The sequence below is a fragment of the Crinia signifera genome, chromosome 2, assembly GCF_055691185.1.
Source record: "Crinia signifera chromosome 2, ASM5569118v1, whole genome shotgun sequence".
NCBI classification, from domain to species: domain Eukaryota; kingdom Metazoa; phylum Chordata; class Amphibia; order Anura; family Myobatrachidae; genus Crinia; species Crinia signifera.
Window position 1 is genome coordinate 128,143,032 of NC_139218.1, and position 21,697 is coordinate 128,164,728.

The 21,697-nt window shown below is 44.7% G+C and overlaps 1 protein-coding gene across 4 annotated transcripts in view; it reads left to right on the top strand.

The window, feature by feature from the left end:
* The window catches only part of KCND3 (potassium voltage-gated channel subfamily D member 3), a 376,459-nt gene that overhangs the window by 332,499 nt on the left and 22,263 nt on the right, over positions 1-21,697 (top strand). For all 4 annotated transcript variants that reach the window (XM_083172800.1, XM_083172799.1, XM_083172797.1 and 1 more), the window contains exon 5: positions 13,367-13,468. In XM_083172800.1, coding sequence (XP_083028926.1) covers positions 13,367-13,468 — 102 coding nt within the window. The remainder of the gene's footprint in view (positions 1-13,366; positions 13,469-21,697) is intronic.

Sequence of the window (21,697 nt, forward strand, 5' to 3'; positions counted from 1 at the left end):
AAATACATAATTGAATTATTAAAATATTCCGAAATACGGAATAATCCGTTATCCAAAATTCTCCTGGTCCCGAACATTTTGGATACGGGATACTCAACCTGTATTTGCAGGCTTGCACAGGGCAGGATCTCTGGCCGGGCAGCAATTACCTGATCACATTGCTACAAATTAGTAGTCCAACAATCGGTCTGAAAAAACCCCATAGTGCTTACACACCTGGGAGTATGCTGTCAGAATTTGACTGCATGTACAGATAACAGAAGGAGCGATAAAGACCTGCGGGAGTGCGCATCGTTAACGATATACAGTAGTGCCCACACACTAATTGACAGGAACAGAAGGATTCATTAGAGTGTTTATGTACAGCTGTCAATAGATTATAGCTGTTGTGATATCCATACACTTTTAGTATACAAACAGCATTGTTTAACCCTTTAAGTAGCACGCCTTGAAGATTTTCATGCTGTGTCTATACCCCAGGGGAAATGGCAATGCTGATCTGCATGGTATCCTGGAATCGGAATAAACCATTAGTTTTAAGCCAATAGGAGTCAGGGCGTGGTTTTAACTGTGTAATAGTTTATGCCGATTCCCATGTGTCGCAATGCAGCCAGGAATCAGCAATGAGCCCTGGGCATTTTTGTTGGCATTTTAATAACCCTAACCCACCTCTGAAGGGGTTAAGCAATTGGTACTTGTGTATTATCACAGCGCCCACGATGTTCATCTTAGTACATCGCATGCGATATAACCGCATGCGATGCGATCCGATTTTTAATTGTACAAGCACCATAATGGGTGCTTTCAATGTTAAATGCACCCCCATTGTCAACACCACCCCCACTATGAATGCCAACCCGAAGCGTGGCGAGCGCAGTGAGCCCGTGAGGGGCGGCGGTATGCGTCCTCTGACCTTTTCATACCCCCACTATCCACGTCGGCGTGGAGTTGATTTTAGATAGTGTGGCGAGCGCAGCGAGCCCGAAGCGTGGCGAGGGGACGCGGATGACTTCACATGTATTTTGCGTCCGCTCGCCACGCTTTGGGCTCGTATTCTGCGCCCACTTGCCACACTTCGGGCTCGGTGGCTCGCTGCGCTCACCACACTATCTAAAATCAAGTCCACGCTGACATGGATAGTGGGGGGTATGAAAAGTTCGGTGGACACGTACCGCTGCGCTCGCCACGCTTCGGGTTGGCGTTCATAGTGGGGGTCGCATGGACAATGGGGGGGGGGGGGGGGGCATTTATCATTTTATCATTCTGGGGGCATTTAACATTGTATGCACCCATCAGGGTGCTTGTACAATTAAAAATCGCATGCGATCGCATGCCATTTGCTGGCATGCGATGCGATATTTAATTGTAAATTTTTCCGGTACTCTTTACCTAGCACGGCGCCCACGATTTTGATCGTGGGCATCGCAGGTAAAAAAATCGTGGGCATCGCGGCATTGAATGCACTAAAAATCGGGTGCGACGCGATGCCCGCGATTTCCCATAGGGAACAATGTTAAATGTCTCAATTGACCCGATTTTCATGTTCAATGCCTCAAGTGACCCGATTTTTCCATAGGAAACAATGTTAAATGGCCCACAGAGTCCAAATAGCCACCCTGAAGTGTGAAATGGCCCCCACAATTGTTAACGCCACCCCACGATCAACGTCAACCCGAAGCGTAGCGAGCCCGCGAGGGGCGGCGGTACGCGTCCTCCGACCTTTTCATACCCCCACTATCCACGTCGGCGTGGAGTTGAGAACAGAATAGTGTGGCGAGCGCAGCGAGCCACCGAGCCCGAAGCGTGGCGAGGGTACGCGGATACCTTCACAGGAAAACGCGTCCCTTCGCGGGCTTCACAGGTAGCTGCGTCCCCTCGCGGGGCTCGGTGGCTCGCCACACTATTCTATTCTCAACTCCACGCCGACGTGGATAGTGGGGGTATGAAAAGGTTGTAGGATGCGTACCGCCACCGCTCGCCACGCTTCGGGTTCACATTGATCGTGGGGTGGCGTTAACAATTGTGGGGGCCATTTCACACTTCAGGGTGCCTATTTGGCCTCTGTGGGCCATTTAACATTGTTTCCTATGGAAAAATCGGGTCAATTGAGGCATTGAACAGGAAAATCGGGTCAATTGAGACATTTAACATTGTTCCCTATGGGAAATCGCGGGCATCTCGTCGCACCCGATTTTTTAGTGCATTCAATGCCCGCGATGGGTGCCGTGCTAAGTAAAGAGTACCATTTTTCCTTATTTAGTGGTATGCGATGGGCGCCGTGATAATACACAAGTACCAAGCAATTTTAACACCTACTATCTCTGGCTAGGAGAGGTTTTTTTTACACCATACATACAGTACATGTATATATGTCTTCCAGTCTTCTCACTCTCAGTTAGTTTCCTGCAGATTACGTATTATCCATGCACACTGCAGATGAACTCTGGGAAGAAGTAAAGATCCCTGACAAATTAAGCGCATTGGTAGCAGACTGCTAGTTTGCAGCTAAAAGCAGCATATGGTATCCATTTAGCTGGCTAATATTTTTCAAAAGCTTTGTTAGATTTATTTTTAAATTAATTCTATTACAAACATCTATATAAAATTATTTGAGCAACATTTTAGTAAAAAAAATCTTCAGAAATGATTTCTGTATATTTTAAAATGTTATGATTTATTGTAAATGAATTAGATTAAGAACTACTTGTATATCCTCTATAAAATATTTTTTGTAACATTTGTTTTTTGTAACATTTGACATACAGTGCTACACTTGTTTTCTCCCCTCTCATCTCTGAGCAACAAACATCATGTTTGCCTACTGGATGGTCTCTCTTCTCTCCTGGAGGACTACATTCTAGGATACTGTATGTTTCCTGGTTAGCCTTTGTGTAGTGCTTATTTTAAGTAACACTGCCATCTCCATTGTAAATTGTAGATGGATTTTACTGCCTTTATTTTTTTTGTATAAATTAAACACACCAAACGGCAAAAAAAAGTAAAAGAAAATTGGGTACTTGTTTCCTAGCACGGCCACAATCGCGGGCATCGGGTGTCATTTTTAGTGGTCTGCGACGCGACGCCCCCGATTTTCCCATTGAAATGCATTGAAAAAAGTCAAAATCTCGTTGGTCGCGTCGTATGCGGCTAAAAAAGGCTTAAATGGTCCAGACGCGATGCCCCCGATTTCCCCATAGGGAACAATGTTAAATGCCTCAATTTACCCGCGATGCCCCCGATTTACCATAGGAATCAATGTTAAATGGCTCAATTTACCCAAATCATCATAGGGAACAATGGTAAATGGGCCAGAAAACCCCAAAAAACACTCCTGAACAGTTAAATGTCCCCCCAAAAGTAGTTTACGCCACCCCACGATCACCGCGAACCCGAAGTGTGGCAAGCGCAGCGAGCCCACGAGGGGCGGCGGTACGCATCCTCCGACCTTTTCATACCCCCACTATCCACGTCGGCGTGGAGTTGAGAATAGAATAGTGTGGCGAGCGAAGCGAGCCACCGAGCCAGAAGCGTGGCGAGGGGACGCGGATACCTTCACAGGTAAACGCGTCCCTTCGCGGGCTTCACAGGTATCCGCGTGAAGGCTCGCCACGCTTCGGGCTCGGTGGCTCGCCACACTATTCTATTCTCAACTCCACGCCGACGTGGATAGTGGGGGTATGAAAAGGTCGGAGGACGCGTACCGCTGCGCTCGCCACGCTTCGGGTTCGCGTTGATCGTGGGGTGGCGTAAACTACTTTTGGGGGGACATTTCACTGTTCAGGGGTGTTTTTTGGGTTTTCTGGCCCATTTACCATTGTTCCCTATGATGATTTGGGTAAATTGAGCCATTTAACATTGATTCCTATGGGAAATCGGGGGCATCGCGGGTAAATTGAGGCATTTAACATTGTTCCCTATGGGGAAATCGCGGGCATCGCGTCGGTACCATCGCACCCGATTTTTTTAGTGCATGCGATGCCCCTGATTTTTTTTCACGATGCCCACGATCATGATCGTTGTGGCCGTGCTAGGAAACAAGTACCGAAAATTGTTCCATGTCTTACCTCTTTCGTGTACTTTGTTGTACATTTCTTACCTCTTTCATGTCCAAGTATTGTGGACTTATCAGGATGTGGTATGTGGAGGTATACCTGCACCAGTACCAGAGCAGTGAGGAACTGGAGGAGTGGAGTGTTGAAAGCAAGAGAGCTTGATGAATTTTATGCACATAAATGGAGCTATGACACAGCTGAGACTTGAGAGCTAAAGATTTGGAGGATACCTGGATGTGTATAATGGGGAACTGATTGTAACAGCAAGTGGTTGACAGAGACCCAGAGTAGGGGTGTGGAGTTTTACCTGCAATGGGTTATCACCAGGGATCCCAACAAGATAATTTTGGCTTTGCGGCACCTGACAGGCAGGTTATGGCCCCCTGTCTAGGTCACTTGGAGTTAGCACAAAAAGGACTGAAAGGTGAGAATAGCAGACTAAGGGGGGGTATCCAATCATTGCTGATATTCCCGACAATGAAAATATCAGTAGTTCAGTATTGAATCCCAGCCGGGACTCGCCATCCCGGGCAGGACACACCTGCCACAGACTCGCCTCCCAGTATCAGACTGAAACCAATGGTGGATTAATATCAGACTGGAACAGATGGTGAGTTGATAATGGATTGGAACTGATCGTGGATAGCTAATTATTAGAGATAAGGAGAACCATCACATACGGAGCAGTGTAACTTGTGGCACTGGCCACCGCGGCCTTGTTGGTCTGGGAGTGTTTTACTTGGGGAGGAGTCCAGATTGGTTACGGTGATCAGCTGTCTGAGATTAGTCAGAAGACTTCCACCAAGATGGGAGCTTCGATGCCTGGGGTTTGGAGGTAACTATGGCATGTAGGAAGTACTGTAGGCCACACTACTGGGGAAGCAGAGAGTTAGTAGAGCAAAATGGATAGCTGGAGCTATGCAGGGACAATTTGTCAAAGACTATATGAAAATAGTCCAAAATTCACCCTTTCTAATAATCCCACATGTACATGGAAAACACAGCAGTGCTGGCCCACAGGTTTGCTTGCCTAATGCACATCTGCTAAATTGGTTTCTTCATACATGCTCAAACATATTTTCTTCCTCCCTGGAATTTATATAGTTTTCAGAATAGCTATAACTCATGTACTATATAGTCTATATAGTCTCAAGCAGAGTCCCAAACACCATCTCTGTTTCAAGATATAGAAATAATGCTTATTGCAAAAGAATTGGGATTGAAGTTATATTTTTAAGTATATTCCAATTCAAGCTTTCCAGCAGTGATCTGATCACTATAGTAAAATGAGAACGAAAACTAACAGCATTAGTGACATTTTTAAATGAAAACACAGCTGTAAAAAACTGGTTGGTTCTTGCATAGTATAATATACAGTACGTTTGCAAAAAAGGGACTTCAGAAAGTTTTAATATAGTATATAGTGTAGTTTCTGTGAAGCTACTTGTCTGTTATCTGCCGATACACAAAGGTGAGTAGACATTTCCAGAGAGACTTCATTTCAAAAGAGGGAACAAATTAAATATACCTAAAAATAAGATACGCTGCAAGCCTAGAAACAGATTCCAATGTTAAAGAAAACTTCCATCCAAAATATATAGCCTTGGTTGAAATGCTGCAAGTACTGTATACACAAAGTTGACTTTCTTAAGTTCCATTGCTTATGAGGTGCGTGCTATTTTTCAGCAGGAACCAGCAGGAACTCAGTTCCTGATCCTCTAATTAAAAATGACCAGGAACGGGTCAAAATGTATTGTTAAAGTCCCCAGTGAGTGCCTTCCTTTCATACAATATATACATCTCTGTCTATCTATCTACCTAATGTATATAATTCCATTGACCCACCCCCAGACCTGGAGTTCCTGGACCTATTTTTCCAGAAAAATCGTACTGGGTGCGTTACACCCCGGCTAACACTACTGCATTACTTCTGTTGGACTGGAACAAGGCTCTGCTGCTTTTCCACCCATCAGTTGGTGCAGGGTGATGGCACCCTGCTCTGCCTCCCATCTGCTGCCCCTCTACTGCTTTGTAGCTACCAACCCTACACTGGCTACAAAAAGACTGCCATGGTAGCTGCCAAGATAAATTTAACAGGCTCACTTACAGATCAATGCTGCTACAAATACTTCAGGCTGAGCCACATCCCCATGGATGTAACTTTAATAAATTAATGTCACAATATTTTGCCTAAGGCTTAAGAAAGCGCTCACTCCTCAGCTGTTGTGGGGTTAAAAGCCTCTGCATGCCCAGCCAGCCTGTTGTATGTTTATGATGTATAAGGGATAAGAATGAGCTGGATGATGGGACTGATTCAAAGGTATGTGAATTATTAGACAGAAAGTGTCTAGACAGGCAGTCAATAGGTCTACACTAAAAGGTCCCCACCATACCCAAGTATTTGGGAGAAAAGGTTCCTTTCCATTCAAACAGGATAAAAAAAATAAATGCAATCGGACGGAACTACAGAACAAACACTAAATAAACAATGAGGAGTCACATATGCAGGGAAAAGGAACGGTCTCCCTTAAATGACTGCATACGTTATTACTTATAGGATGGAGCATCACATCTGCCCATGTGTAGCCAAGTTATGTTGGGCATCGGAGTCAGGTCAAACCCACCAGAGTTTGCAAGATCCTTCTCTGGCTGGGCTGCTCCACTAAGGTAAATAGGCTAACATTATATGCAGATGGAATTCGCTCCTACAAACCAGCAATAACTCAAGGTGGTGATGTCATCACATGTAAATTAGTTGTGGCTATAATTTTATGCTGATGCAAAAAAAGTTGTACTGTTAGATAAGTTTTTACACAGCAATACCTGTAGCATTAAAACATAAATTTTATGTTGACTGCAAAACGTTTTTTTTTTTTTCACTCTTTGTTGAGTTATTTTAGGGAGTTATCCTAGTCTACATATTAAGGTTTTATTTCACCCACTGCTTTCTTGCATAAAAACTCACCAGTGGTTATTACTTATGCTAAATTATTGTATGGCAACAAAAGACAGGGATTGTAATACGCTGCTCAATAACCGTTCAAAAAATAAACACAAGCTCCCCACCCCTGGAGATGAGAAAAATGCGCAATACCTAAAACCCTGGCCACCAATGTAAATGGTCAGCTTTTAACAATGTTCTGTTCTAAGCATAGATTTCCCTGACCCCATCTGTGAACAGGAGAGTTGAGTTTTAATTAAGAATTTGCATTAAACACAAAAAACAAGTAGACAGATAATTCTCTACATGGATTCACAGTAGCAAGCTGTCATTCAGTTGCATGGATTGTCAGGGGTTTTTAAGATTTGTACTTGAAATTGTTACTAACAATATCCCTTGTCGACTTACTACTGTCATTCTTTGTTTGCTGAGTTCTGTTCTTAAGCCACTATTTATTATAAATTGCAGTCTAGTCCTGAAAATTAACAATACATATACTGACAGTAAGGAATATTATTTGGGGCTATTTTTTAATATACATTCACCAAAGCTAATTGGGTCGATAGCCTACATAGAACAGAAGTGTTTTGTGTTGTAACATAGTAATTAAGGTTGAAAAAAAGACGTTAGTCCATCAAGTTCAACCTATTTGACTTATGACTTGCTCAAGCTAGTAGTTACATCTATAGCAGTGGTTCCCAACCCTGGTCCTCAAGTACCCCCCAACAGTGCATGTTTTCCAGGTCTCCACACAGAATCACAAGTGACATAATTAGCTCCACCTGTGGATCTATCAAAATATGTCTGAATAATGAATGCACCTGCTGGGTGACCTGGAAAACGTGCACTGTTGGGGGTACTTGAGGACCAGGGTTGGGCACCACTGATCTATAGGATTCCCTTAGTAGCCAAAATGTATCCAGTTTTGATTTAAATTCAGTAACAGTAGTTGCTGTAACCACCCCTACGGCAATGAGTTCCAGAATTTTACTGCTCTAATGGTGAAGATTCCTCTTCTTAATTCAGTACGGAATTTATTTTCCTCTTTCAGAAGTTGTCACTAGGAAGATGGCTCCATAGAGGAGGAGGGACCCACGTGGCAGCACAAAGGGAGAATACACTCTGGGTGGAGGGTGTGCTTAGGAGTGTAATATGACTACATAACCATATAATGCCCTATGGTTGTGTATTGTTTTGTGTAGTTATAGTGTCCCATCCTTTAAAACAGTTTGTAACAGTTCAGAAACTATAAGGGCAATACTGAAAGGGTTTGTTTCTATACTTTAAATTAATATTTTTAGAAGAGCTGAGGCAGTAAGCTGAATTACTCGAATATTATAATTTTATTGAAAGTATATTGCATCCATTCAGACTTTGAAGTTAGAGTATCCAGGTAAAAGTGTGGTATATGTAGAAACCACTTAAACTTAAATCATAAAGCCAAGGAGTTAAGACTGAAGTAAAGTGTTAACGAATTCAAATTTTCCTTAGGTTTGCTTCCTTGTTCAAACTTTAAAATAGGAGAAAACAATATTGTGTGTGTGTGTGTGTGTGAAGAGATAGACAGCTCCTAACTCTTTTAATGGATTTTTATAACTTTTTCAAATGTACTAAGTCTGAATGGTGATAATATTTGTATTGCTATAGATTCACTCACACTTTGAATTAGAATATGTGCAAATCAAAGGGTATCTTTCGCAGTCAGGCAGTTGGTTTTTCCTTTATAGTTTCCTTCGGAACTCGAAAAAAGTGCATATAGTGCAATTTTGTTTTAAAATAAACAAATTACATTTATTAGACGCATTTACATGAAAAGAGTAAAAACAAGCATATAACCCCACTTTTTTCGAGTTCCATAGGAAACTATAAAGGAAAAACCAACTGCCTGACTGCGAAAGATACCCTTTGATTTGCGCATATTCTCATTCAAAGTGTGATTGAATCTATAGCAATAAAATTTTTATCACCATTCAGACTGACGAGCATGACAAAGAACAGCTCATATTGGAAGATATTGGATGTTAGTGCATATGTGACTATACTGGAGGCGTTATATGTGTACTTGGCACTACTATAGCAGACAATATATGTGTCAGTGGCACTGCTACTGTGGGCATTATGCATGTAAGTGGTGCAGCCCTGTGCTACTACTGTGGGTATTATGCATTATTGTGCACTGTTACTGCAGACTGTGGGGGTATTCTAATTCATTCTGTCCTCCGTGCATTCGATGTTGCGTTTCTGCGCATGTGCAGACATAGGGAGCATGTACCCATGGTGAACTTTCGGTTCGCCGGGTGCACACACCCTTCACGGCGTGCGGTGGGGCCGGGCTGTCCCATTACCATATGGGAACGCCCAGCATTACATGGGCATTCCTGGGTGTGGGGGGCGGGCAGCTGACATCACCAGAAGTCAGCTGTCCGCCCATATCCGTCCCAGCGTGCACGCATATATAAGTGGCGATCATCGAAAGATGTGGGAGGTTACACGCAGCATACGAATGGATGTTTATGCTAAATATCCATTTGCAGCCTATGCAGGCGAACCCGTACAAGGGTGGGGACATTCGCAGAGTGGGGATTGGTGGATTTGCAAGGCTGCGAATTTGCAGCCTTGTGAATCAACCAGAATAACCCCCTGTATGTGTATAAGGGGTGCTAATACTGCCGGAATTGTGTATACCTGCCACTGCGACTGGGGGCATTATATGTGTGTCAGTGGTGCTGCTATTGCAGGCATTATGGATGTGGTTTTGATTTGTTCACTCCCCGGCGTGTTCGCACAGGGGAGCAATATTTTGCAACTGTGCATGGGCACGAGCATTTATGCCCATGTTCAGCCGCTTTGTGTGAGCGGGTGCGGCAAATTGATTATTTGCCCGTTCGCATCTAGCAGTGTGGGCGGGGGGCATTTGTGCATCCATTTGCATGTGTGTCGGGAAATCGGCATGCAAGGGCGGGGTGGGTGTTTGTGCGGGCCGTTTAGATGACACACAAAGCTGTGAAATTTGCAGATTTGTGGGTAAACCAGAATGACCACCCTAGCCTCTGCTGCTACCTTGGGCACTGTGTGTGTGTGTGTGTGTGTGTGTAAGTGGTGCTGCTAGAAGAGGCATTGTATGTAAGCAGCACTGCTACTGGAGGCATTATACCTATAAGCAGTACTACAACTTGGGAGTTATGTGTATAAGCGGTGCTACTACTGCAGGCACTATATGTGAAATTGGCACTGCTACTGGGGCATTATGTGTATAAGGGGCGCTACTGCTGTGGCCATTATTATGTGCATAAGTGCGCAAGTTCTGTGGTTGTTTTTAGGTGTATAAACTAATACTGTGGCATTATTTGTAAAGGGCACTACTGCGGGTGATAAGTTCTCTAATGTGTAACAGTCTTGAATCATTGGTTTGCCAACAATTGGCATGTACTGTACATTACTGTACCTGGAATATAATTTTAATTATTAGTGATTGTACCCTGTGTAACTTAGAGTCTTGGATGTACTGTAAATTTACTAGCAGTGCTAATACTACTAAACAGGCAATAATATTGTGTCAGGACACTTGTTCACCATGTATGCAGAGAAGTTAAAAATATCCATGTATTTAGTATGATGACCTTTTTGGGACCACCTTTTAATGTCCCACTGCCAGTGTTCTAAGCAAGCTTTACTGAGTCCTGTGTCGGTTATGCTCTGTCCACTGCCCTGACTTATGCAATAGGGGCAGTGCCACTGGCATTGGTAAGTGCAGCATAGCCCCAAGTGTCCCCAGGACACTCCAAGAATAGCACACACTGCGGGTGCTTATCTGGTGCATCTATAGGATGCTTCATGTGGCACCATAGCAGAGATTCTGGCTGCAGGGTGCCATTCCAGGCACCACTTCATCACCACTTTCAGTCATTTTGACCAAGATGTACAATTTTTATCCCTGAGTAGTCAGCCGATTCTGCATAGCAGCATTGCATTTGGATTGCCATTTTAGAATGCCAGCTTTTATCAGTTTATTTCATCGGCAAGTCTCAAATGGATGTTAAAAGTTGCCAGATAGGAGCACATTATAAAATATAAAGTACTCATTATTTTCCCACTTTGGAACAGTGACAGCAGCGATATTTACCTCTACAATTGCAACACTTTTCTTCCTTTTAAAATCCAAATGTAATTAAGGAATAATAATTAGAGGGATAGAAGCACAGTTCTGGATGAGCTCTCCAAAAAATTATATTCTAAAATGTGTTCAAATATAATTACAACAGACTATTTTCATATATTTACCTTTTGTGATTGAATAGAATAGCCAAGTATCTGGGCTCACTTGAACAAAAATACAACAGAGAGAGGACTTGGAGCTTTTGATTAGGCAAATTACAAGTACTCGGCCACTATCTGATACAGGAATGATTGGTGTTGAAAGGAAGCTGTACTGTTTGATGCTTGCGATTGCCTGATTCCCTCTATCAGATACCGGGGGAGTGTGTGGAATCTTAAGCGCAGAGAAGGATTATCACACCAGCCAATTTTCTCATACAGTAGCATTCCAATTCATTTTAATCAATGACAAAGGATGGATGCTAACTTAGTTTCAGTGTTTTCATTCCTCTCTTGTATTGCTCCATTGCACTAGAAGAAAACTAGGGGCTATGTTGTATAACTGTTACTGCAGTCTTTTCACCATCATTTTACTTCTTAATGATAGAAAATGGTGTTTATACATTACCAGCAAAACTGCATTTCCACAAAATCTTACAAATAAATTGCCCATATAGTTATATTCGTTTGAACATTACAAAAGTATCAATTTCCTCATGAAGTCAATGGGCCAGATTCAATTAGCTGTGATTAATTTCCACAGACTAACTATTCAGTTATTGCCCTCAATTAAAACTGATTTCTGTTCCAGCGCAAGAAGGGTTGAAAAAAATTCTGCATTAAAACACTTATCACAGGTGCCACAAAGCTGTTAATTAGTTCCAGAAACGCACCCCAGACTCTACCTCATAATGCGTTATAGTGGGTAATTGACCACACAAGGAAAATTTACCACACCAAAATCCTGGGTCCAACCCGCGATTTGGAACTCAGTCAGAAGACCAATAGCGGGGTCCCATAGATTATGCACTAGGGGGTGGCAGTTAGGGTTAGACTGTGGGAAGGGTGGGATAGGATTTGCAGTAGGGGAAAAATGTGGTATTAGGATCCAGTGGGGTTCTATTTGTCAAGATTCTGCTGTTGGGACCCCCACTGCCAGGATTTCATAGGAATGGGTAGCGCAGCCAAAGCTGTAACATTATGTGTACAAGTGGCCAGCCAAAAGGGCTGCATTGGGCCCATCCCACTACCGCAAATTATATAAATTATATAGTAAGATCAAGATAAGTATCTATTAACAGCACAACTACCCCCTCCAGCCCCCAAGTACACTGTTTTGGAGTTCTCTTTCTTTTCTCCTTCAAACCACACACATTCAGCAGCTCTCACATTTCTGTCATTCCCATATAAAAAATCTATCCTCAACGCTGCTTCACAGCTCCTCTAACTCTCCAAAAGGACTACTATCCACCTCCCTGGCACTCCTACTCTAGCTCTCCTTCCCCTTCCAAATCTTAGTCAAGCTTCTCACACACAAAGCCCTCACCCCTTCTTCTATTTACATATTTGACCTTATTTCCCTTTACACTGCCACCTGCCTTCTTTGCTCCACAAATACATGCCTCCGCTTCTGTTAACTAATCATTTCCATGCATGTCTCCATTTTGGTCATGGTGCTCTCTAGCTAGGAATTCTCTACCTCTTCCTTTAGAAGTCTCCACCTCTCTACATAACGGTTTACGGCCTCTCAGAACCCCGCCACCCCTATCAGTCTGCCCCTCCCTAAAAGATTGTAAGCTCTAATGAGCAGGGCCCTCTCTCTTCATGGGCTTTCCCTATCTTTGACCATTTTCTTCTCCATACGCCCTACAATGGGCACCTACTGTAGCCCTTAATTTTTCCCACTCTGATTTTGGTGTAATATCCCCTGATGCAGAAATGTTTATACACCTTGTATTTGTGCTACATTGTCTTGTATTGCAAGTCCTTGTTATCTTGTCTTGCCTATTTTTTGTTAGGCACTTAACCCTTGTGGCACCATATGGATAAAAGATAATCTCTTATTTAATATATTACTTTCCTGGCATCCACAGTGAAATCTGCAGCCTACTTTTTATCTACTTAATGTTCTTATTTTAAATCATGGTACAGCAGTAACGATGGCGGTAATTTTGGTGACTCCACATTTTGACTGCTAAAAGAAATGTGATGTTTTTGTAAAGCAAAAATATTTGATCTGACAATGCTGATTATTTCTTTATTTTTTTCTGGCACACAGAAAGCTAGACTTGCAAGAATAAAGGTAGCCAAGACAGGAACCTCAACTGCCTACCTACACAGCAAAAGGAATGGCTTGCTTAATGAGGCACTGGAGCTAGCGGTATGTATGACCTGGTCCTATACTAGTGAACTTCCATTCTCTTAAAGTCTGCCCGTAGGATGTAGTTGTTAATGACCTAATTAGATTTAGCACTGAATTCATTTAATAGGGAAGCAAAGTTGCTTTTCATTTATTAATCATAAAACAAACTCAGCTAAGTCAGAACCTATTTATATAGTTATTTTTTATATATATTTTTAATTATTTCTTTTTATGATCGGAGATTTTAATGCAGGGCTAATGTATGAGCAGCACCGGTAAGTAGCTTACTGGTATATTGTAGTTTTCCCTTTCCCTTTCATGATATGAGGAATGGACATTCTAAATCTACTCTCACACACACAATTCAATGCAGAACATCACCTGTTTTAATGTAGAAACTAATTGTACTTGTTTATGTGACAGCCATTACAATGAGCATCCTACCTGTGCCTGCATACATTATGGGCCTTATTCGAGTTCACTCTTTCAGACAAAATCCTTCTTAGATGGACAAAACCATGTGCACTGCAGGGGGGCAGATGTAACTTGTGCAGATCTAATTAGATTTGGGTGGGGTTTTACTTCAAAGTGAGATCTATATTGCAGTGTTAAAATAAAGCAGCCAGTATTTACCCTGCAAAGAATCACCAAAAAATCACCAAATCTATTTCTATCTGTACATGTTACATCTGCCCCCCTTCAGTGCACATGGTTTTGTCCATCTAAAGGCCCCCATACATTAGGCCGACTTGTCCTAGGGACAAGTCGGACCCAATTTACCTGCGAGCCGCCCGGCAGCTCCCCAGGAGGCTCACATACAATTTGGCACTTGATGTGCCATTTTTTACATGGGATAAATCGCATGTGATTTATCCCATGCTAAAAAAAACCCGGGGAGCTGCAGGGCGGTGAGGAATAGTGGGGGCGGGCAGCGGCTGTAGTGGGGGCGGCCAGCGGTGGTGTTGGGGGGCGGCCAGCGGTGGTGGGGGCGGGCGGCCAGCGGTGGTGGGGGCGGGCGGCCAGCGGTGGTGGGCGGCCAGCGGTGGTGGGGGCGGGCAGCGGGTGCGGTGAGCGCTGCTGACCTGGCCGGGCAGTGTACTTACTTACACATAGCAGCAGCGGGGACGGGACGCGTAGTGGCGGCTATTAGATTTTTAAAATACTTGTCAAATGACCGGCCGCTCTCTGATTGGCCGGAGAGCTCTCAGCCAATCAGAGAGCGGCCGGTCATTTGACAAGTATTTTAAAAATATAATAGCCGCCACTGCGCTGCCCGTCCCCGCTGCTGCTATGTGTAAGTAAGTACACTGCCCGGCCAGGTCAGCAGCGCTCACCGCACCCGCCGCCCGCCCCCACCACCGCTGGCCGCCGCCGCTGCCCGCCCGGTGTCTGCATGCATATGCCTGTCAGGTGGCAGGCATATGCATACAGGGAGGTCGGACGTGATCGTATGTACAGACCGTCCGACCTCCCTGATCCGGTCCGATGCGCACGGGACCGCGCATCGGATCGGATCAGATATCACACACATACGATTTTGGGCCGATTTCATCCGATTATCGGCACAAAGTGCCGAAATCGGACCAAAATCTCATAGTGTATGGGGGCCTTAAGAAGGATTTTGTCAGAAAGAGTGAACTCGAATAAGCCCCTATGTAACATATGTAACAATCTATACCAAACCAGTGTTACCTAAACACAGAGTTCTTTGTTTTATTGTTTTAAACTTAAGGACACGATATAAGCTATTTGGCATTCAATTAATACAGAACATTTTTACATCTTACATGAATGAAGGTGTTATTTATGTGCAAAGTGGAAAATCTAGCAAATTGCAGGAGGACAGAGGTAATCTTTGGTCGTGACATGCACCTGTTGACTGTACTATAAAGAAAAATGGATCTAGTTATAGATATAGAGGCTATATTTTATAAATTAACCCCATCACTAGTGTTTGTTTTTTTAGGGAGTGCTCCCCACAGGGCAGGGTTATTTTTGTGTGCACCCTAAAAAAAAAAAACACTGCTGAGTGTCCCGGGGCCGGGCAGCGCTGCTGTGCTCTAGATCAGCTGCTGCCCAGCCCTGCCCCCGGCTGTATGCGGCGGAGAAAGGAGCCGGGTAGCCCAGCAGCACTGCCCGGCGCAAGGAAGGGGAGACCATGGCAAACCCGGAAATTTTCCAGGAATGTCAGTGTTAGCACTGGCACAGAGCCCAGAAAATTTTGGGGATTACCAGTAAAGGGGTTACTATACAATACAACCAGTGCAAGCTGGAAGGCAATTATGTCCACAATACCCCGTACTGTTCTCCACTACTGATGTCATCATAATATGTGGCCGGTCACAGTTGGCTTTAGCACTAGTTAGATGTAGTCTTAAATAAAGGACTTACATATCCTGTTAAAAAACTATAAAAAAATGCATTTCTGCCATAGTTTACATTTTCCACAGCTTTGTGTAATGTGCAGTCCTCCAAAAATTTTGGAAATCAGCCTAACGTTTACACTATTATTCTTCAGCTTTTCAGTGAATAGCATCATAGTTCTATTAAAGACTAAATATTGTTGCCTAACATCTGTAAATATACGCATACAGTCATGTAAACCAAATTTTAAAAATAGGGACTTGGAGGGTGAATTTAATTAGATGTGTGCAGGGTGAATCAGTAATTTCTGCGTTTAAATGCCAGCAACGGCAGCATAGTACACCCCCTTCACCTGGATGACCAAATTCACCTAAAAGTGCTCACTACTTATGGGGCACTTCTGAGTGAGGTTCCCACTGCTGTAAAGTAGGACAGTGTTTTTCAAATTTAGCAAACTAAACCCCCCCCCCCCCAACATGACCTAGATGCCCCCTTTCTGTAAGTCATATAATACAATTTGCCTGCTAAAATAAACACTAGCATCCCATGACCAAATTACTGATCTGCAGGGCCGGATTTGTGCCTAGGCCTGTGAGGCACAGGCCTCAGGGCGGCACCAATCAAGCGCGGCACAGCAGGCTGACATTCTTTTAAATAGCAGCATGGCAGAGCGGGTGGGCAGCGGCAAGTGACAAGCGGCGCTGCCGCCGACATAATTCATCATATGTCGGCGGCAGTGCCGCTAGTCACCCACCGCTGCCCACCCGCTCTGCAATGCAGAGTACATCACCGGCTATCTCCGACGGTCCCCCTGCGCGTCCAGCTCCGCCGCTGGGTGAGCTGAACTGAATTGCTCTGGCTCACTGCCGCCGGCGGGGAAAGCAGCTAGGCTGAGCAGCGCGAACCTCCCTGCAGTCAGTCAGTGTGAGAGAGACTGACTGAGACTGCACATAAAGTTAATTCACCCTCCCTCCGTCCGGATCTTCCATTCAGTTAGCAGTCCAGACTGCTTTACATTTTTTTGAGGTGGGCTACAGTAAAATTTGTATGTAATATATATATATATATAGATACCAGGGAAATCCGGCACTCCCAGGGTTAAACGCTGCTTTCAAATGCTGCGGTGCCTTCCTATTGGGAAACCCAGATATAGAGAAGCAACGGAGGCGGCACTCGTCAGTCTTTGCAAATAAAATCTTGTTTATTCCGACAGTTTCGGGGTAGCACCCCTTCGTCAAGGATAAGGCAGTACACACTGCCACATTGCACAGAAACACATTATATACATACACAGAACAAACACTCCCCCCCTAATCCCGCCCCACCCAGCATCAGGACACCACAAGGTCTCACCTGTTCAAATTCACACCGACCAATGGCAGGATAGACAGCCCGTCACACCTGCCTGCTCCGTGCTTTTAATGAACAGCCAGGAATACCCCTCAACACGCTCATCCACGCCGCAGCTCCGCTGCCAAGGCAACGGCAGAAGCGGGATGACGTCATCAGAGTGCACCTGGAACTCCGGCGCAGGCTGTCACGCACGCAGCGCCTGCAGCCAATAGTAGCTGTCAGCCGTGCGTGCACTACGGCCCCAACCGGAGTCGGAGACCCTGCGCGCATGGTTGCCTAGGCAACCTACATAACAATGAAGAAACTATCGTGAATAAGTATAAATATAAGTAAATGGTACTGCCATAATATAAACATTTAGTACATGCAAACAAGCGGTGTTTCCCATCGCATTTTTATTAACATATGTGGCAGCTTATTGATTTTCTGTAACTGTACTCATACTAACATTTAACTATATGTTTTTTTACAGATGTCCACTCTTTTTTGGATATTGGATGTCTGTTTAAAATTGTTCTTTAATGTTTTGTGTGCACTTCATATTTTATATGTATTGGGCATACCAGCACCGCTTGTTTGCATGTACTAAATGTTTATATTATGGCAGTACCATTTACTTATATTTATACTTATTCACGATAGTTTCTTCATTGTTATGTAGGTTGCCTAGGCAACCATGCGCGCAGGGTCTCCGACTCCGGTTGGGGCCGTAGTGCACGCACGGCTGACAGCTACTATTGGCTGCAGGCGCTGCGTGCGTGACAGCCTGCGCCGGAGTTCCAGGTGCACTCTGATGACGTCATCCCGCTTCTGCCGTTGCCTTGGCAGCGGAGCTGCGGCGTGGATGAGCGTGTTGAGGGGTATTCCTGGCTGTTCATTAAAAGCACGGAGCAGGCAGGTGTGACGGGCTGTCTATCCTGCCATTGGTCGGTGTGAATTTGAACAGGTGAGACCTTGTGGTGTCCTGATGCTGGGTGGGGCGGGATTAGGGGGGGAGTGTTTGTTCTGTGTATGTATATAATGTGTTTCTGTGCAATGTGGCAGTGTGTACTGCCTTATCCTTGACGAAGGGGTGCTACCCCGAAACTGTCGGAATAAACAAGATTTTATTTGCAAAGACTGACGAGTGCCGCCTCCGTTGCTTCTTCTATATATATATATATATATATATATATATATAGGTACTTATGTATTATCTGGACTCCCATGTTAAATGCACCCCATTTTTTCATACCCCTACTATCCAACTACGCATGGAGTTGATTTTATATAGTGTGGCGAGCGCAGCGAGCCACCGTGCCCGAAGCGTGGCGAGCGCAGCGAGCCCCGCGAGGGGACGCGGTCTCATAAGAAAAACGGGAGTCCAGATATTACATAAGTACCTATATATATATATATATATATATATATACATATATATATATATATATACAGGGCAGAAAGTGGCACACGCTCGGACTTGCAAAAAGAGATGACAGACACACTGATCTGTATCAACGTTTCGGGGGTTTATTCCGTTGTCAAGATAAGAACAAGTAACAACAAGTGATATACTCACATATATACCTGGACGCCAGGGCTGGTGTCCGTCAGACTCCTCCTGCCGCTCGTTCATCGCCGCACAGCACTTCCTGTTAGGCGTCCTCTCTGGAGTGGTGACGTCTAGTGACCACATCCGGGATTCCCCCAGCGTTGTGCGTTGCTTAGCAACTACAGCGGGGGAGAGATCGCTGTAACCAGCCCCGGGACCCGACAGAAACCAGTAAAACATAAACCACAGTGAATAAAGGGAGCAAGGGACAGTGAGGCACGGAAACATGGTGTGAAAACAAATAAAAATGCGCAAGATGTAATCACAGACATGGCAAATAATGTATGAAGACTGAGTGGTAGATGAAATATGCAGAAACCTAGGTATGCATAGGTCACAGAGGTGGACATCTACAGAAGCTGAAAGAACACAGGTAAGTATTTTAAATAAACATGTTAAATGACAGCTGTTCATTAAGCCCCTTAGGGTTCACTGTGTCCAGCCTAAAAATCCACTGAGTCTCCAGACGCAATAATTTAAGTCCAAGGTCGCCACCACGCAGATCAAAGGGTACATGATCAATGATGACATACTTAAGGTTAGCAAGATTGTGCTTTGCGGATGCGAAATGTTTCTAAACAGGCTGGTCGTTTGGTTTATTGTTAATAGCAGCTCGTATCGCAGTGCGATGATTCGCAATTCGCTCTTTGAAGGGTCTGATAGTCTTTCCGACATAGCCGAGGCCACATGGACAGGTTATAAGATACACCACGTGGGTGCTGGAGCATGTTAGGGCATGTTTAATGGGTATCATCTTTCCGGAGTGAGGATGGGCAAAGGATTTTGTGGATGTCATGGCACTACAGGTCGTGCATCCCATGCAGCGGTATTATCCCCCTGCTTTCACCTGTGTTCCAGGAGGGGTTCGGTTAGAGATGTCTGTCCTGACAACCCAATCTCTGATGTTCCGGCCACGTGTGTAGCAGGACATCAGGTGGGTATTTTTCAGGGACCGAAGGTCTTTGTCGTTTTGAATGACCGGCCACAGAGATTGAGACAAGGTCTTGATGGCAGGGTCCGCAGAATTATATGATCGAACCCAGCCCATCACATCCTTATGTTGGTCTCGTTGATGCTTATGTAAGGTCTCGGAACGTGGAATCTTGTCAACTTTCTCTCTCGCTGCATTTACTATTGCAGATGAATAGCCTCGTGTCTTGAATTTGTTTTGCATTTTTTCCAAATCCTGTTTCAGGCGTCCATCAGAGCTGGTGATCCTCTTCACACGCAATAATTGCGAATAGGGGAGGCCTCTGATGAGAGCAGGGGGATGATGGCTTTGGGCGAGCAGCAGGGTGTTGCGATCTGTCTCTTTGGAGTATATGGAAGTATGCAAGCTGCCATTATGAATGGAAATGCAGACATCGAGATAGTTAACAGAAACCGTACTCATAGAGTATGTGAACTTGATCGGCGAGTCACAAGAATTGATGTCATCCATAGCGGAAATAAAGTCCTCTTGGGTACCACTCCAGAACAGCAGTACATCATCGATGTACCGCGTATAGAAAGAGATTTTGGGGCCCAGGTTGGAGTCATAGAATAGATGTTGTTCCAGAGAGGCCCTGTAGGCATTGGCAAATGACAGCGCGACCGGGGAACCCATAGCACACCCGGAGCCTTATAGGAAGAATTGCTTATTGAATAGAAAGAAATTTCGCTGGAGCGTCAGAGTTAGGAGTGTCACAAACAGGTCAATAGGTGGACCTTCGTATGAGGGGTCTGCCAGCAAGAGATCGCGGGTAGCTTGAATACCCTCACGATGGGGGATGCTGGTATACAAGCTGCAAATATCGAGCGTCACCAGCCAGGTGTTATCCGGAATGTGCCCCAAAGCTTGCAGTTTGTTGAGGAGAGCTGTGGTGTCCTGGAGGTATGATTTGGTCTTCTGGACTGCAGGTTGCAAGAAATGATCAAGGAAGCTGGATACATTACTATACAGGGAGTTTCTGGCCGATATGATTGGCCTGCCAGGCTGTTTCTGGAGGCACTTATGGATCTTCGGCAAACAATATAAGAGAGGCACCTTGGGCATGTCAATAGTGAGGTAGTCTTTTACCGTCAGTGTGAGTGCTTGGGAAGCCACTGCTTCAGATAGAATAGTGTCCAACTCTCTTTTGTAGAGGTTTGTGGGGTCATTGGATAGCAGGGTATACGTGTTAGTGTGGAGGAGTTGTGAATACACCTCAGACTTATAGTCCTCAACGTCCCAGATTACGATCCCTCCCATTTTATCTGCGGGGAGGATCATCACATCATCATAAGAACTGAGGTCTTTAATGGCTTTCCACTCGTCCTTAGTGAGGTTGGAGATTTGTTTGGATTGTTTGTTGGTTTGAGAGGCCATGACCTGGGACTCAAGCACTTTAGCAAAGCTTTGAATGGCCACATTATGTGAAGGAGGATCAAATTTAGACTTCCTCTTAAACTTCATGTGACTAGAGGGAATATCCTCTGAAGTCACCATGTCCGCTTTGCCAAAAAAGTCCTTAAGACGCAAGTTCCTATTAAGCCGTGTCATCTCAACTTTCCAGTTGAATGGGTTAAATTTATTGGTAGGGACGTAGGAAAGCCCTTTGTTAAGGACTTTGATTTCTGTGGGCGATAGAGAGCGATTAGAAATATTAAACGTTCGGTCCTCTGTTTGCGACCTTTCATTTGTGCCTTGACGACCTTGTCCACCTCTTCTGGGGGGTCGTTGTACAGGGATGCAGTTAAAATCCCGGCGGTCGGGATCCCGGCATTCAGAATCCCGACACATTCTCCCTCCGTGGGTGTCCATGACAACCCTGGAGGGAGAATAAATTAGTGTGCCAAGCGTAGCGAGCCCGCAAGGGGGGCCGATCCACGTCCCCCCCTTGTCGGCATTTCGGCTGTCGGGATTCCGGCGTCGGGATTCTGAACGCCGGGATCACGACCGCTGGGATTCAGTACTGAAT